Below are 17,458 nucleotides of genomic sequence, written 5' to 3' on the forward strand. Positions count from 1 at the left end.
GCTACTCTCCAGCCACTCTGACCCCAGCCTGTAGCTCTGCATGGGGTTGCTGTGGCCAATGTGCAGAACCTGGCACTTGGATGTGTTAAATCTCATGCCCTTGGACTCTGCCCATCTGTCCAGCCTGTCAAGGTCCTTCTGCAGAGCCCCTCTACCCTCTAACAGATAACTCCTGCCCCCAGCTTGGTGTCTGCATATTTACTGATGATGGACTCAATGCCCTCATCCAGATCATCAATGAAGATATTGAAGAGCATAAAGGATTGCTCCTGATGTGAATCTTGCCATTGTCAATGGTATACAGTCTTTAGGTTCAATGAAGAAATCTTTATTTGAGAGAATATTAAGCTATAGTCATGAACATTACTTGAGGTACACAAACAAACAAAAGGGGGGGGGAAATAACAAATCTTATCACTAAAGGTGCAATAATTTATTTGTATAACTCTTACCCTCCACTGAAGGTGATATAAACACAAAATGCTTCAGAATTACAGGGTGTATTATCAAACTAGTCTCTGTATTATAAAACCCCCCACAGTTATAGCTTCAGTTATAACAGAGAAGTCGTGCTGTGATGCTTAGTTTTTCTTTTCAAACGCACTGATTAGAGACTACCTTAAAATTACTCCTCAGCTCAAGTTGGCGTATTCTATAAAGGTTCTGTAAACTTAAAACTTTGCAGTTCCTAGAAATATTAAAACAAAACAGCCTTATTGCATGTTTATTTTCTTATTACTGTCAGAAGAACAAGGTAGCAGGCTGGAAATCATAAGCATACCTGAAAGGTGGGTTGTTTATCCTTGTAATACTTAGGCTTTGCTTTCCCACACAATGGGGAAATTTATTAAGAAAGGGAAGAAAAAAACAAAACAAAACAAACAAAACCCAAACCAACATATTGCCTTTTAAAGGAGCAGGTGCAGTGTTGTTTTTTATGAGTTTTTCCAAATGAGATGAGAGCCATGATGTCCATGGGTTTCAAGCTCTTCCAAGTGATTGTCTGGAGGCAGCCGGGACATGTGAGAAGAGAGTTCCTTCTTGAAAGTGGTGAGGACAGAAAGTCATGTCACAAGGTGGTTGGCTGTCCAGCAGCTGGGTGAAACAAAACCAGCACAAGTCATCAGCTGACAAATTTTCCACAAACATTGATAAGCTTTTTTTCACCTGACCCTATACAATTACAAATAAATCACATCTGGAAATAGTTGACATTTGTGCTCTGCTTCTCCTTCCTCCTGCAAAGCCGGGGCACCTCACTGCAAAGCAGGGTTCAGCTTAACTCCAGAGGAAACAATTTCCATGGCATATGGGCTGGTGTGTTCTGCACCTGCTTTGATTTCCTTTTACTCCCAAAGTACTTGTGAGTGTATTTATTGCTGTCTGCAACTGCCTGAAGGGAGGTTGTAGCCAGGTGGGGGTTGGTCTCTTCTCCCAGGCAACCAGCACCAGAACAAGAGGACACAGTCTCAAGATGTGCCAGGGGAGGTTTAGGCTGGATGTTAGGAAGAAGTTCTTCATGTGCTGCCCAGGGAGGTGGTGGAGTCACCATTATTGGAGGTGTTTAGGAAGAGACTGGATGGGGTGCTTGGTGCCATGGTTTAGTTGATTAGATGGTGTTGGACTCAATGATCTCAATGGTCTTTTCCAACCTGGTTAATTCAATTCAATTCAATTCAATTCAATTCAATTCAATTCAATTCAATTCAATTCAATTCAATTCAATTCTATTCTATTCTATTCTATTCTATTCTATTCTACAACCAGGCTCTGCAGTGGCAAAATTGTAAAGCAGAGGACTGATGAGTCATTGTTAGTTGTGCTTGGTTTGTGTTACATGGAAACACTCCTTCTCTGGAGACTGTTAAACCCCATCTGGATGCAATCCTGTACAACCTGATCTAGGTGAATATACTTTAGCAGGGCACTGTCCCCAACATGAGCATGAGGGGAGGGGAGGAGAGGTTCAGAGAGGAGAGGTTCAGAGAGGAGAGGAGGGGAGGGGAGAGGAGAGGTTTGGAGAGGAGAGGAGAGAAGAGGTTTGGAGAGGAGAGGAGAGGTTTGGAGAGGAGAGGAGAGGTTCAGAGAGCAGAGGAGAGGTTTGGTTCGGTTTGGTTCGGTTTGGAGAGGTTTGGAGAGGAGAGGTTCGGAGAGGTTCGGAGAGGAGAGGTTCGGAGAGGTTCGGAGAGGAGAGGATCGGAGAGCAGAGGAGAGATTCGGAGAGGAGAGGTTCGGAGAGGAGAGGAGAGGTTCGGTTTGGTTTGATTCAGAGAGGATCGGAGAGGAGAGGTTCGGAGAGGAGAGGAAGAAAGAAAAAAGAAAAGGAAAGAAAAGGAAAGGAAAGAAAAGAAAAGGAAAGGAAAGGAAAGGAAGGAAAAGGATGACTTTCATTATCCTCCTCTCTTTTGTGAGTGTGTGTGTAAAGATGGATGTGTAAATGTGCATTTTAAGTGTCAGGACCTCATCCAGATGAGGAAGGGTTATAGTATCATGCCTGAAGGGGAAAAGCTATTTCTAAATGTGTCAGGTTAAATAAATGATAATAAAAAGTTGCCAGCATTTCTTATTAGAATTATAAAAACAAAAAGCCCAAACAAATCAATGGGCAAAGGAACAGCTATACAACAGCACCCTCTAGCTCTGCTGATGGGGAAATCTCTCTCCCCTAAAATATCAGAGGAAAAATATTATCTGTTCTGCTGGCAAAGGCAGGTAGGTACCTTTCCTACTGCTGGATTTCTACAGCTCTTGTTTTGGAGAGAGAAGGGAAACAGTAAGTGAAAAGAGGTCTATATTTCCACTTATCAGTAAGGGTTGTAGCAGTAAATACACTAAACAATACCAGATAACTTGAAGGCAACAATCATTCCTGTGGGGCTTTTAAACTGCATGTTACTGTTTTCCACAAAGTAGAAGCCAGAATGAGCTTCTGTCCCCAATATGAGCACTGTCCATCCCAAATCATAGAATCATAGAATCAATAAGGTTGGAAAAGATCTCAAAGGTGATCAAGTCCAACCTGTCATCCAACACCTCATGACTACTAAACCATGGCACCAAGTGCCACATCCAATCCCCTCTTGAACACCTCCAGGCACAGTGACTCCACCACCTCCCTGGGCAGCACATTCCAATGGGAAATCACTCTCTCTGTGTAGAATTTCCTCCTAACCTCCAGCCTAAACCTCCCCTGGCAGAGCTTGAGACTGAGTCCTCTTGTTCTGGTGCTGGTTGCCTGGGAGAAGAGACCAACCCCCGCCTGTCTACAACCTGCCTTCAGTAGCTGTAGACAAGTAATAAGGTCTCCCCTGAGCCTCCTCTTCTCCAGGCTAAGCAACCTCAACTCCCTCAGCCTCCTCACAGGGCTTGTGCTTGAGGCCTCTCCCCAGCCTCATTGCCCTTCTCTGGACATGTTCAAGTGTCTCAATGTCCTTCTTAAATTGAGGGGCCCAGAAGTGGACAAAGTACTCAAGGTGTGGCCTAACCAGTGACATCAGAGTGAAGCTGAAATGCTCTGGCAATTTGGTACTCTTTGACACAAGAGGCTGATTAAAATGGCATGGGTAGGTTTCTTTTCTCATGGCAAAGCTATGCCTGAGTAGGATCACCAGGAAGAGAAAGCCCAGCAGGAGACAGCATGGCAAACAGTGCTGTTAGAGCTCAGCGTCTCTCAGCCAGGATTCGGTACTTACTTCTGGATCGGATATAGCAATCATTGCAGTTCAGGAGCCCATTTCTAATCCTGACATCTGTCCCACTTGATGCATCTCCCAGCTGTCCCTTGCAAATGCCACACTGTTAATTGGAAAACAAAGGAAGTTATGTCACAGGTCCACTCACATGTTGATTTTTGGAATGGTGAGGAAAACACTGCCCCCCACCTAGAAGCCAGCCCATAATTGAAAGGGTTTTTATTTGGGGGGGACCAACAGTGTTTAGGGCTGGATTTCAGCAGCCTCCATGCACACAGAAGTGAAGTCCAGTAATGTTTTTAAGGGATAACTAATCTTAATGTTGCATTCTGGAGCCAGCCCATTTGTGATGGACAAACCTTAGAGAGGTGACAGGTTTACAGAATCACAGAATCAACCAGGTTGGAAAAGACCTCAGAGATCATCAAGTCCAACCGATTACCTAATACCTAACACCTCAGGACAACTAAACCATGGCTTCAAGTGCCATATCCAATCCTTTTTTGAATACACCCAGGAACAGTGACTCCACCACCTCCCTGGGCAGCACATTGCAATGGCAAATCTCTCTTTCTGGGAAGAACTTCTTCCTAACATCCAGCCTAACCCTCTCCTGGTGCAGCCTGAGACTGTGTCCTCTTGTTCTGGTGCTGGTTGCCTGGGAGAAGAGACCAACCCCCACCTGGCTACAACCTCCTTTCAGGTTATTGTAGACAGCAATAAGGTCTCCCCTGAGCCTCCTCTTCTCCAGACTAAGCAAACCCAGCTCCCTCAGACTCTCCTCAAAGGGCTGTGCTCCAGTCCTCTCCCCAGCCTTGTTGCCCTTCTCTGGACACGTTCAAGTGCCTCAATGTCCTTCTTAAATTGAGGGACCCAGAACTGGACACAGTACTCCAGGTTCTCCTCTCCAAACTGAACAGCCCCAACTCCCTCAGTCTGTCCTCACAGGAGAGCAGCTCCAGCCCTCTGATCATCCTCATGGCCCTTCTCTAGACACCACATTAGCTGCATTACTTCCACTTCACAGTATCACAGTATCACATTATAACTAAGGTTGGAAGAGACCCCAAGGATCATCAAGTCCAACCTGTCTCCACAGACCTCATGACTAGACCATGGCACCAAGTGCCACGTCCAATCCCCTCTTGAACACCTCCAGGGACGGTGACTCCACCACCTCCCTGGGCAGCACATTCCAATGCCGAACGACTCTCTCAGTGAAGAACTTTCTCCTCACTTCGAGGCCAAACCTCCCCTGGTGCAGCTTGAGACTGTGTCCCCTTGTTCTGGTGCTGGTTGCCTGGGAGAAGAGACCAACCCCTTCCTGTCTACAACCACCTTTCAGGTAGTTGTAGAGGGCAATGAGGTCACCCCTGAGCCTTCTCTTCTCCAGGCTAAGCAACCCTAGCTCCCTCATCCTCTCCTCATAGGGCTTGTGCTCAAGGCCTCTCCCCAGCCTTGTTGCCCTTCTCTGGACACGTTCAAGTGTCTCAATGTCCTTCTTAAACTGAGGAGCCCAGAACTGGACACAGACACTTCTCTACACACACACAATACAAACATGCAAATCCTTCTTATTTTCAGCTTCACATCTCCAGCCCTCCCCTTGCACTGTGCATGACTTGAGATTTTTCTTGATAAATCCACAGACATACCCTGAAGCACTGGATATGGAAATAAAGTCCAAGTGTTTCAATGATCATGGCAGCTCCTTTGCCAAGAGGAAGCCCACAAGTGGAACAAAGCTTCTTTCCACTGACAGACCTAGGAGACAAACATGACTTTAAGAAAACAGGACAGCAACTGATGCTAAAATGTACCCAAATGTTTATACAGGTTTGTGGAGAAGAACGGGATAGGAGGAAGGAGCATGGGTGGGGGTTCATAGAATCAGAGAATTGTAGAATAGTCTGGGTCAAAGGTCATCCAGTTCAACCCCCTCTGCAGTTAGCAGGGACATCCTTAAGATCAGGTTGCCCAGAGCCTCAAGGCTCACCTTGAATATCTCCAGGGATGGGGCCCCAATCACCTCCCTGGGCAACCTGGTCCAGTGTTCCACTACCCTCATAGTAAAGAACCTGTTCCTAACATCCAATCTAAGTTTCCTCTTCTTAGATTTCAAACCATTGCCCCTCATCCTATCACTCCAGGCCTTTGTAAATAGTCTCGCCCCATCCTTCTTGTAGGCCTCCTTCAGGTACTGGAAGGCTGCTATCAGGTCTCCCTAAAGCCTCCTCTTCTGCAGGCTGAACACCCCCTGCTCCCTCAGCCTGTACTTGTGGCAGAGGTGTTCCAACCCCTGATCGTTTTTGTGGCCCTCCTCTGGACCCACTCCATCAGGTCCATGTCCTTCCTATAGTAAGGGCTCCAGAGCTGAATGCAGTACTTCAGGTGAGGTCTCACCAGAGCAGAGCAAAGTGGCAGAGTCACCTCTCTGCATCTGCTGGCAATGCTGCTTTTGATGCAGCCCAGGATGTGATTTGCCTTCTGGGCTTCAAGCTCACATCCAGCTTCTTGTCCATCATCACCTCCAAGTCCTTTTCCACAGGGCTGCTTTCTAACACCTCATGCCCCAGTCTGTATTGCTAGTGAGGATTATTCATATAAACACTGACACTTCAGCCATGTTGCTGAATCAGCCTGCCCCGCCTGCCTTGCAGACAAGCAAGAAGACTCTCAGCCTGGAAATCTTTCAATTTGTTTGCAAATGAGTTTGCTCACTGCAGGGCAGAAGGCAGGGATGCTGCTCTCACACTCAGACAAGCTGGTGAGGTCTACAGCAGCAGTGTAACTGCAGTAGCACAGAGGAGGCATCAGGACACTTGCTAACTAATTTTAGCCTATGCTGCTGCAGCTACATGTCTGCTGGTGTTACAAGTGATTAAAGCTGAAATCAGATCTCCATCTGCAATGCCAAAATACTTCAGCTCTCTCCTTAAGCTTCAGCCCTGTCTAGCCCTTTCTAGTAAAGCAGGTGTTTAATGACAGCTGGGTGAGGGATCAGGACCCCAGGAGTGAGTGGTACTCTTTTCCATAATGGCTTCAGTAGCAATGCAGGTGCGCACTACTGCGTGTTTCAGCTCTTCCCTTCTCACCTGTCTGCCACCCTGTCAGATCTGATGCTTGTCTAGTGAGACAAACCTTAGACCAAAAGGGATCCCTTGTCATTATGTGTCATCCTTGATTCTCAGGGGAGACCTTATTGCTGTCTACAACTACCTGAACAGAGGTTGTAGCCAAGTGGGGGTTGGTCTCTTCTCCCAGGCAACCAGCACCAGAACAAGAGGACACAGTCTCAAGCTGTGCCAGGGAGGTTTAGGCTGGATGTTAGGAAGAAGTTCTTCATAGAAAGAGAGATTGGCCACTGGAATGGGCTGCCCAGGGAGGTGGTGGAGTCCCCATCACTGGAGGTGTTTAGGAAGAGACTGGATGGGGTGCATGGTGCAATGGTTTAGTTGATTAGATGGTGTTGGGTGATAGGTTGGACTTGATGATCTTGAAGGTCTCTTCCAACCTAGTTAATTCTATTCTATCCTATCCTTTCCTTTCCTATCCTATCCTATCCTATCCTATCCTATCCTATCCTATCCTATCCTATCCTAGGCAGGGCTGAAAGCAGGACTGAAACTTTGGGATACTTCATGAGTTTTGAAAAAAGATGGTTTGATGAAATTGCACTCAGATAAGCGAGTTTACTACAGCTTGCTTTATGGTTTTGGTGCATCAACATAGTAAGCCACCAACAGAGACAGATCACAGAGTCACTAAGGTTGGAAAAGACTTTCAAGATCATGGAGTCCAACCTTTAACCTAATACTAAGCCTGGACTGCATCATCATAAAAAAAAATTTAAAAAGCAGGAAATGACAACAAATTGGAAGAAAGAAAAGGAAAGAACAGGAAAGAAGGGGAAAGAGGGGGGAAGAGGGTGAAAGAAGGGGAAAAGGGAAAGAAAGGGAATGAGGGGGAAAGAAAAAGAAGGAGAAAGAAGAATGAAGGGGAAAGAGGGGGGAAGAAAGAGGGGGAAGAGAGGGAAAGTGAGGGGAAGAGAGGGAAAGTGAGGGAAAGAGAGGGAAAGAGATGGAAAGTGTGAAAAAGGAGGGGAAATGGGAAAAGAGGGGGGAAGAAGGGGGAAGAGGGAGGAGGGAGGGAAGAGGGGGGAAGAAGGAGAAAGGAGAAAGAAGGGGAAGAAAGAGAAAGAAGAGGAAAGAAAGAGAAAGAAGGAGGAAGAAAGGGAAAGAAGAGGAAAGAGGGAAAGAAGGAAAACAGGGGAAAGAAGGAAAAAGGGGGAAATAAGGAAAAAAGGGGAAAGAAGGAAAAAAGGGGAAAGAAGGAAAAAGAAAGGGAAAGAAGGGAAAAGAAAGGGAAAGAAGGGGAAAGAAGGGGAATGATGAAGTAAGAAAAAAAGAAATAGCAAAAAGAAAAAAGCAGAAGGCAGCAGAAAGATTCATTGCAGCCAGAAAATTCTCCTTGCTTCCATCTAATCTGTCACTCCTGAACCCATCATTTTTTATTCCACCATGTGCAGTGACAGCACAGATACATCACACTTGCTGCCTCATTCTCATAATTCCTTTTAGAATAGCTTTCCTGGTGTTCTTCTCCTCCCCTACAACCTTAAGCCTTCTTCTCACATTCCTCTGTTACTCTTGAGCACATCTTTGTTTCACCACTTCTCCACTATCAGATCTGTTAGAAGGGCAAGTTAAAGTTGCTGGACCAAAGAACAAAGTGCCTTGGGAGATCCTTGAAGACAGGTTTAGTGGAACAAGGATTTACATCCCACCCATTGTTTCCAAAAGGAAGACTTATTTCAGGAAAAGCTCTTGGAAAAGGATCTCAGGTCAGAGTCTAGCTGTTCAATAATATAAAGCAGCTATCACAACTAGCTACCTGTAGGAAGAAATAATTTGCAATTCCACCAAAACTGCAGCTACAGTCAGAATAGTTCCCTGTCAATTTAAGTGGCATCAGAGGGAGGGCTTTGCTACAGAATAGGAAGCAAAATGTTATTTAAGTAGAACAAAAATTTGCTATGTTTTCTGTGCTGTATTACTTTACCCTACTTAATAAGCCAAATGATTTTTAATACACCCCTAACTAGCAGTGATTCAATCAGGCTACAGCTAAGACTTATTTAGAGTTGGTAGATACCTCCCTGAGAGCTGCACAGCTCATTGCTTTGGAGAATCACATCTCTAGCAGGCAGTTTGCCCAAATGAAAGCAAAATGTGTTTCAGCTTTGGAAATTAAAGGAAGGATTTCTTTTTCAATCAGCAGGTTTTGCAATGGGACAATGTCTAGAGCAGACCTTACTCCAGGGCATCCACAGGGAAGCGCTCTGAACTCATGCTTAACTGGGTACTTTGACTGGGACTTATATCATCCATTTCAACTTCATTGGGATTCCCATGATCAAGCAGAGTCCTACAGCTGCTTTTTGAACTGCGTTATTTAAAAACATAACAGTACTGCTGCAGCAGGCAAGGAATAGGAGAGGGAGCTACAGGTTTATTCCGTGGGCGGTTATGAATTGCAGCATTTAGAAGAATTAATAGTGCCTGCACACAACATGGATGGGATTTACACTCTGGCAGTTCACCAGTGAGTAGAAGACGCACTTGGTCTTTATTGACCTTTTGTACCTGTTGGGTGACTGACTTGGAGCAGCAGGAGAGCAGGGAGACGATGGTCCGGATCGGAAGTTCTCATGATAGCCAGCCCTACAGTACAGGAGAGAAGATGCATCAGTACAGCTGAAGTGTTAACAATTAATCCCAGGTTTTATATGGAGAAATTCCAGCTGGTGGAATTCAGGATTCCCAGCTCCAGAGATTTTATCTAAAGGGAAAAAAAAAAAGGTATGAATTTGCTGTCCACTGCCATTTGGGTAAAATGAAAACCAGCACATATTTTTTTGTTGGTCCTGGGTCTTGGTCTGCTCCATCAGACAAAAACTCTCAAGGGAATCAGTGATGTGCAGACTCCTACCCACCTATGAACCCAACATAGGAAGCGCAGCTGCAGGCTTGCTGATGGAGGGTCTGTGCCCTTACAGAGTGAAAAGAAAGCTAGCAACACTGAAAAGTGGTTTATAACCTGTAACAGAACAAGAGGACACAGTCTCAAGCTGCACCAGGGGAGGTTTAGGCTGGATGTTAGGAAGAAGTTCTTCACAGAAAGAGAGATTGACCATTGGAATGTGCTGCTGGTGGTGGAGTCACCATCACTGGAGGAAGAGACTGGATGGGGTGCTTGGTGCCATGGTTTAGTTGATTAGATGGTGTTAGGTGATAGGTTGGACTTGATGATCTCAATGGACTTTTCCAACCTGGTTAATTCTATTCTATTCTATTCTATTCTATTCTATTCTATTCTATTCTATTCTATTCTATTCTATTCTATTCTATTCTATTCTATTCTATTCTATCCTACCCTATCCCATCCTATCCTATCCTATCCTATCCTATCCTATCCTATCCTATCCTATCCTATCCTATCCTATCCTATTTAGCATTTGCATCCATTACACCCTGCAAGCATTTACTGAGATGTTTCTTGCTATCACAAATCATAGGACTGATCCTTACTCTCACTGCTTAAGGTTGTTTAGAGATTAAGTAATTTTCTCAAACATCCATGAGGAGTTTTTTAATGAGGAACAGGTAATCAAACCCAATTCTACATTAGTTTTGACTATGTAGAAGCTTTGTAGAGGTAACACATTTTGCATGAGGCTGCTAGTATATTCAGACAGATGTTTCTTTCTCATTATACTTTCCGCAGCACATCTCTTGTTTACCAGAACATCTGGTGTTAGCTTTTAGCAATCCTCACTCAAAACCACAAGGCAAAACATCAGAGAAGATAAAACCTCACCAAAATTTACAGCACAAAGAAAATACTAACCTCTGTGCATTTTCTGTTAAGAGCTGTAATAATTTTCAGAACTAGAAAGTAGCAAGCAGTGTGTGTTTGGAAGCTGGGGAGTGAATCACAGAATCACAGAATGATAGTGGTTGAAAGGGACCTCCAGTGATCCTTGAGTCCAAGCTCCCTGCCCAACAGGATCATCTAGGGCAGGCTGCACAGGAAGGCAACCAGGTAGGTTTTGAAAGCCTCCAGAGAAGGAGACTCCACAACCTCTGTGGGCAGCCTACTCCAGTGCTCCATTACTTACTGGCTTATTTAGCCACTTACTAGCTCTAAATGTTTGTCTCAGGAACTTAAAACAAATAAAAGCACATAAACAGTTACACAGATGAGTGTTTAGAGAGCTAAGGAGAAGGAAGAGAGAGCGTCAAGCAGAGGGTGTCCCCCTTCATGAATCTAGGTACTAGATAATGAGAGATTAAGTGGATAAATGCAAGCAGTCTTGGTGGAAAATCCAGGAATTAAAGGTGTCTTCATGCTGCAGGAATACCATGGAACTTAACCAATAAAGAATGCTGAGTAGGAATATAAGGGAGAACAGAGTGAGTAGAACTTCTCAGACTCTGCAATAACCTTTATTTTGTATTCTCACCTCCTCATTTCCCCTGCAGAGCTCAGCTGCTGTCCTGCATTCTGGCTCAGGAATGGTCTTTGCCGAACGTCCTCTGTGCAATGCGGGGACTGCTTTGTCAGCAGCTGCTGATTCCAGGAGATGTCTACAACAGGAGGTGGAAAATCTCAATACTTGAGACAAAATGCTTTTGTCAATACTTACAGACCAGCACAGCTTGTGAGCACACCATAAAGCAGACAAGAGATGTACTGCTACTTAAAAACAAGTTCTCAGAAATCCCTCACGAAGTCAGAGATAGCCTCTGCTACACCAGAAGACCTTTATGGAACAATGTTCTCCTGCATTACCTTCACATCCCTGCTGCTGAATCTCAGTTTCTGAAGGTGGAAAGGGTGAGGTCAAAGAGCTGCCCATGAACAGCACTTGGGAAAATAATTAAGTATTTCTGTCATAAGGAAGGAAGCACCAGAGAGGGTGAAGCTTCCGCTGGTGCCTGCTGATCCAAACTTCTCAATGGTGAGAGTGGAAGGTGGTGTGGTCACTGCTCTCCATGAGCCTACTAATAAATAGCAATTCCCTTCTGCATTTCAGATGGTTGCACAAGGCTCAGTGACAGTAACACCTGCCCAACAATATGCAATGACCCATGTGATGCCCAGGCAGCTGACCTTGCCATTGTTCAGACAGAATGCACCACTTGGACCATTCCAGATGAATTTTGTGGCTCCCAGGCTGGAGAGGAGCCTTATCCTGCTATGCACCAACCAGCTGGTTTAGAGAAGAAAAGCTTTACTTGGGCTTATGAAAGGCCTTTTATGTATTTTTGGTATCAAGAGTATAAAACTCTAGTCTTGACTACTTAAAGATTTAGGTGATGCTTTGAGGGGCAAGAAAGGAGCTATCAGAATGCTTGCAGGGGATCAAGTTGTTGAAGAGAACCTACAAAATCCTGATTAGCAGAAGCAGTTAAAAACTGTTAAACCTATGCAGTTTGCTTAATCACTCCCACAAACCCACAAGGATGGATTGCTGGCAGTATCTTCTGCTTGCTTTATTTGAGCAACCTTTATCAAAGCACTAAGAATACAACTAAGATTGAGAGAGAGAAACCAAGCCTATGAAATTCAGTAATCAGCATTTACATTTGGAACAAATAATAACACTGAAACCTTTTCTGTTCATAGATATTTTGGGGTTTAGAATCATCAGTTTTTATGCTAGACTGAAAAGAAAAAGAATCTGAAACTCCATTTCAAAAATCTACATTTCTCTTCTGTCTTTAACCCTCCTTATTTACTTTCTACTCCTGAATTAGATAGTCATGTTGAATTAGTGAATTTGGCTTTTTTTTCCCCAGGGTGACCCTGTTGGTAGCTTTGGGGAAATTCCTTCATTCAAAAAAAACACACTTATGGAAGCTTAAAAAAAAAAAAAGTACCTATTAATTTTAAATGTCATCAGCCATTCCTAATGACAAAATCGAAACTGGTGTCACTTTAGGCTTGGCTTGAAAAGGTTACACACCACGGGTAGTGATTTAAACTGGATTAAAATGGACGTGAAGAACCTAATTAGATAGCCAAACCAGCAAATAAGTTCTGTGTGCGAAGATAAATCTTACATATATGTGAGATTACGTAAGAGATGGAAGAGAACTGTGTTTAACTGCTGCTGTGAGCATGCCAGCCTACAAAAGAGATTCCTATCTGCAGATGAAATGCTCTGATGAAAACGAGATTTTACATTTCACCATAGCACATTTGTCTTTCCTAACAGAAAATAACTTGTGAGACTGAGGCATTCAGGTTTTGAAGATGTCTGGGCACTGTCAACTCCCCAAAATTCTTAGAGTTAGATTTCTGCAAGATCTCTATCTGCATGTAGTTGAAGAGTCTCAGCTCTCACCCTGAGTCAGTGGCAGATTCAGCCTGGCAGGTGACATGCGCTCCATCGTTGGCACCTGGTGCTCCTGCCCTCCTCCTTTCAAGATGCCCACCTCTGGATGGCCTGAGAGCACTTTATTTCCACTGCCAATAAAAATGTCACATTGCATAAATAAAGCCAGGGGGAAAATTCCATCTAGAATACAATGGCAAATCAGACTTTTGAAGATCAGTCTGGGGTTTGTTTTTGCTATTGTGTCAGCAACGAGGGTAACTGGTCATGAATTAACTAATTTGTCTTAGAATAGAATAGAATAGAATAGAATAGAATAGAATAGAATAGAATAGAATAGAATAGAATAGAATAGAATAGAATAAGCTAGGTTGGAAAAGACCTTTGAGATCATCAAGTCCAACCTATCACCCAACACCATCTAATCAACTAAATCATGGCACCAAGCACCCCATCCAGTCTCCTCCTAAACACCTCCAGTGATGGTGACTCCACCACCTCCCTGGGCAGCACATTCCAGTGGCCAATCACTCTTTCTATGGAGAACTTCTTCCTAATATCTGCCTAAACCTTCCCTGGTGCAGCTTGAGACTGTGTCCTCTTGTTCTGGTGCTGGTTGCCTGGGAGAAGAGCCCAACCCCCCAGCTACCCTTCAGGTAGTTGTAGAGAGCAAATACATGTAAATGTTGTATATTTTGTACATATTCATTGCATTTCATATTTCTAGATTGTAGTTTTGCTTGTAAATGCAGCTCCATTTGCTTCCATCTGAGCTAGTCTGGCAATGTTTTTTGGGGGGGTAATTTCAAGCCAGCACAGCATGTAAGGGTAAGACTGCATCAAGTGAATAATGATCAAGACATATTACACCTATCACCAGGCCATCAGATGCTGAGGCTCCGGCATCTATCATGGGCAGATGTGACGTCCCAAAAGTCTACAGAACACAATGCACTGCCACGGAGCTAAGGTTCACTTCAGGACATGGTTCAGTGGCCATGCCATGGTAGTGTTGCGGTGACTGTTGGACTTGATGATCTTTGAGGTCTTTTCCAACTTTAATGGTTCTATGATTCAAAGAAATGCTTAGGCTTGATCCATACCTCCTCTTTTCTTGCCAGAGATCATTTTCTTTGCTTTTCAGAGACAGCATGCTGTCCTGCTCCCACAGCAGCTTTTTCTGCCTTGAAACTTCTTTTTGTTTGTCTTCCTCTGGAGAGCTGTTTGAAGCAGTTGAGTTCTGGAAGACAGAAGAGGAGGGAACAAGGAACTTCCCTTGAACTTGGCATCAACACATGCGTGGGAAAAGCACAGGCTGCCCCCAGATATATTATTGCATTGACACACCTCGTTACCATAAAGAAGATCTCATATTATACAGTGGAATAATGTGACCTTGGTGAGGCTGTTTGGATCTGACAAAGACTTCAGCTGAAGCAATCAATTAATTGGACTAAACTAGAATGGGGGAAAAAATAAAAAGCTGGGACAGGCCAATTATGAGATGGTGTTCAGGATGAGAAGGGTCACGAGGATCAGCAGAGGGATGGAGCACCTCTGCTAGGAGGACAGACTGAGAGAGTTGGGGCTGTTCAGTAGGGGGAAGGGAAGGCACTGAGGAGACCTTATTGTGGCCTTCCAGTATCTGAAGGGGGCCTACAAGAAAGCTGGGGAGGGACTTTTGAGGGTGTCAGGGAGTGATAGGACTAGGGGGAATGGGAAAAAAAAAACCAGAAAAAGGTAGATTCAGATTGGATGTTAGGAGGAAGTTCTTCCCCATGAGGGTGGTGAGACACTGGAACAGGTTGCCCAGGGAAGTGGTAGAAGCCTAATCCCTGGAGGTTTTTAGGGCCAGGCTGGATGTGGCTCCGGGCAACTTGATCTACTGTGAGGTGTCCCTGTCCATGGCAGGGCAGCTGGAACTGGATGATCCAACTCTAACAATTCTATGATTCTATGACAAAATTAAACTTCCCACTACATATTTTTGGCAGAAATCCTTGAATCACTTTGGGAGACTAGACAGTCTCTCAGTGGACTTGGGAGACCTTTGTGAGAGTCTTCAGCTTGTTGTTTCTGCCTGGGGGCAAAGCATTACTCATGTACTGGGCATCCTCAAATGGCAACACCAGTACCATTTTTTAAATGGTACTAGAGTGGGTCATAACTGACTGATGGAGCTTGAGTAAGCCATGGCATGACACCCTTCACTTCCGGGGGCAGGCACGACCCTGACCATGGCCTATACAACTCCACTCAGGAAGTTACTGCTCCACAGCCATGTGGGCCACGGTTGATGCTCCTGCACAGGGATGAGTGATAAGAAGGAGCAGAAAGTCTGAGAGAAGATAGAGGACTCTTAATCCTGGAGTTGGATGGAAAAAGGCAGATGGATTCTTGGGTGTGGGTGCCTTAGGCAGGTGAAAATTATGTCTGAGAATCCCTACATCTACTCTAGTGAGTTCTCCTGGGGTGTCATTCTTTGATCTCTGGTGATCACTTATTTAGTTAGATGCTAGATGCAATGAGTTAAACATTTTGTGCTGCATAAGTGAAAAAAACACAACCAATTAAGCAACAAAAAACCCCAAACCCCTAAAAGTGAACATTCCTCTGCTTCCTTGGAGGGATGGTGGGAAAGAAAAGAAGGAAAAGGGGGAAGGCAGGATTCAATCTCATCACAGCTATGTTTAAAGCACTGTTTTACAGTCAAGATTTTGGGTGCAAGGAAATGACTTCAGATTTTGTTGGCCTTGAGAAGGTAACTAAAACAACCATAAAGAGGTGACTGTTTTTTTCACAGCACCAGTTAAAGGGAGGCAGCTACAAAGAGAGAAAGAATCATCTTCTGCCCTAGTCCAAAATGGGATGGTAGCGGTTTGCTTGGGAGTGTAACTCTTCAGCTGTAGCAACATACAGGCTGCAGCACTCTGAGGTATCACAACTATGGAAGGGATTCAGGGAATATTCTTACTGTTACCAAGTTTTGTTAGCCTGTAGTGAAGAATGAAACTTTGCACTTAAGTCTTTATGGCTTCACTACTCCAGGAGAAACTCACCACTGTCTTGTTTCCTTCAGTGGTAGAGGAAGAAGAGGAAAGGAGCTCAGCAGAGTTTGAAGAAACAATGAATGGAACTATAGTATCCTCAATTATCTTACGTTCCTAAAAACCACAAGATTAGGAGAGAGTAGGGGTTAAAAAATGCAGAATGTCAGCTACAAACCTAAGGAGAAGCATGAAGTTTGGCTAGGTGTCCTATTTAAGACAGCCAGGTAAGGATTTGTGGTACCAAGAATAATGTTAATGCCCCAATTTTTACTTCACTTCAAGGGTTTGCACTCCCTTTCCTTTAACCATTGCCATCTTTGGGATAGGATGTCCCAATCTGGAAAGAATATTTCACTTGGGATGGCACCACTGTATCTCACAACACCAATCTGTTAACTTCCATGCAAAAATAGGTAATTACACTTGGTACACAAAAGACCTGAAAGTTGAAAGAAATTTCTGGTTCAGATCAGAAGTTTGGCCCTCAAACACAGGCAAGAAGTTTGCATAATGCACAACTATTCAAACATGAATATTTTCCTATTTCCTACTATAAGGACCCACACACAACAGCAGAAAGCTACTGTCTCCTATATTGCTAATATTCTACAACATTTCTTGTGGATTTTTTTCATTTTATTTTTAGGCAAGTCCAGTTTACAAAATATCTGCAGGATCAAGCCCAAGGCAGACATCAGCTTCATCTGGAGTTCCACCAAGCCCAGACATCAAGTATATGCCAAAACACACAAGGCTCTGCCTCTGGAGGGAAGTCTGAGCGTGCCCAGACACAACCACACTGACTCACCCAGACTTGCACAGCAATTAGCCACCTCCACCTCTGTGGAAGTTCTGAGGATACCTGTCTAAATATTTAAATACTCTTCCTCAGTGCCTATGGTAGTGCTCAAGAGAAACAATCCTCCTGAGAATTCAGCCTTGAGAAGGCTTTTCATTAATTAATCTGGGTCTGGGATTTCTCCGAGTTACATAAGTGGGTGCATGTAAATACAAAAAGAGACAATAAACAACCTCCTCCACAGAGCCTTATACCTCCTCATAGTATCTACGCTCCTCCTCTTCAACTTCTCTCTGGGCCTTTTCCCATTCTTCTTTCAGTTTGTCCTGCTCCTTCTGGTACTTCTCCTGGAAGACGATAGAATCACAGCTAAATTCAGAGCATTCACATGCCAGACACACTCTCTATTAGGAGTAAGTGACAGTACATCACAGTGAAAATGAACATGCTGAAAGTGGTTTAAACAGAAACAGGATGAAAGAGGAAGATAAATGCTCAAAACATTTACGGGTGT

General features: G+C 44.2%; 1 protein-coding gene across 1 annotated transcript in view; it reads right to left on the reverse strand.

Moving 5' to 3' along the window:
- Positions 1-200: 200 nt before the first annotated feature.
- Positions 201-17,458, reverse strand: part of LIMCH1 (LIM and calponin homology domains 1) — a 223,646-nt gene continuing 206,388 nt past the window's right edge. The window contains exons 27-35 of the mRNA XM_054163774.1: positions 17,199-17,291; positions 16,155-16,259; positions 14,199-14,335; positions 13,105-13,226; positions 11,218-11,341; positions 9,329-9,415; positions 5,348-5,456; positions 3,693-3,795; positions 201-1,095 (exon numbers count right to left, since the gene is read on the reverse strand). Of these exons, the coding sequence (XP_054019749.1) occupies positions 1,070-1,095; positions 3,693-3,795; positions 5,348-5,456; positions 9,329-9,415; positions 11,218-11,341; positions 13,105-13,226; positions 14,199-14,335; positions 16,155-16,259; positions 17,199-17,291 (906 nt within the window). The 3' untranslated portion in view covers positions 201-1,069. The remainder of the gene's footprint in view (positions 1,096-3,692; positions 3,796-5,347; positions 5,457-9,328; positions 9,416-11,217; positions 11,342-13,104; positions 13,227-14,198; positions 14,336-16,154; positions 16,260-17,198; positions 17,292-17,458) is intronic.

This window comes from Dryobates pubescens, chromosome 1 (assembly GCF_014839835.1).
Source record: "Dryobates pubescens isolate bDryPub1 chromosome 1, bDryPub1.pri, whole genome shotgun sequence".
Classification (NCBI taxonomy): Eukaryota; Metazoa; Chordata; class Aves; order Piciformes; family Picidae; genus Dryobates; species Dryobates pubescens.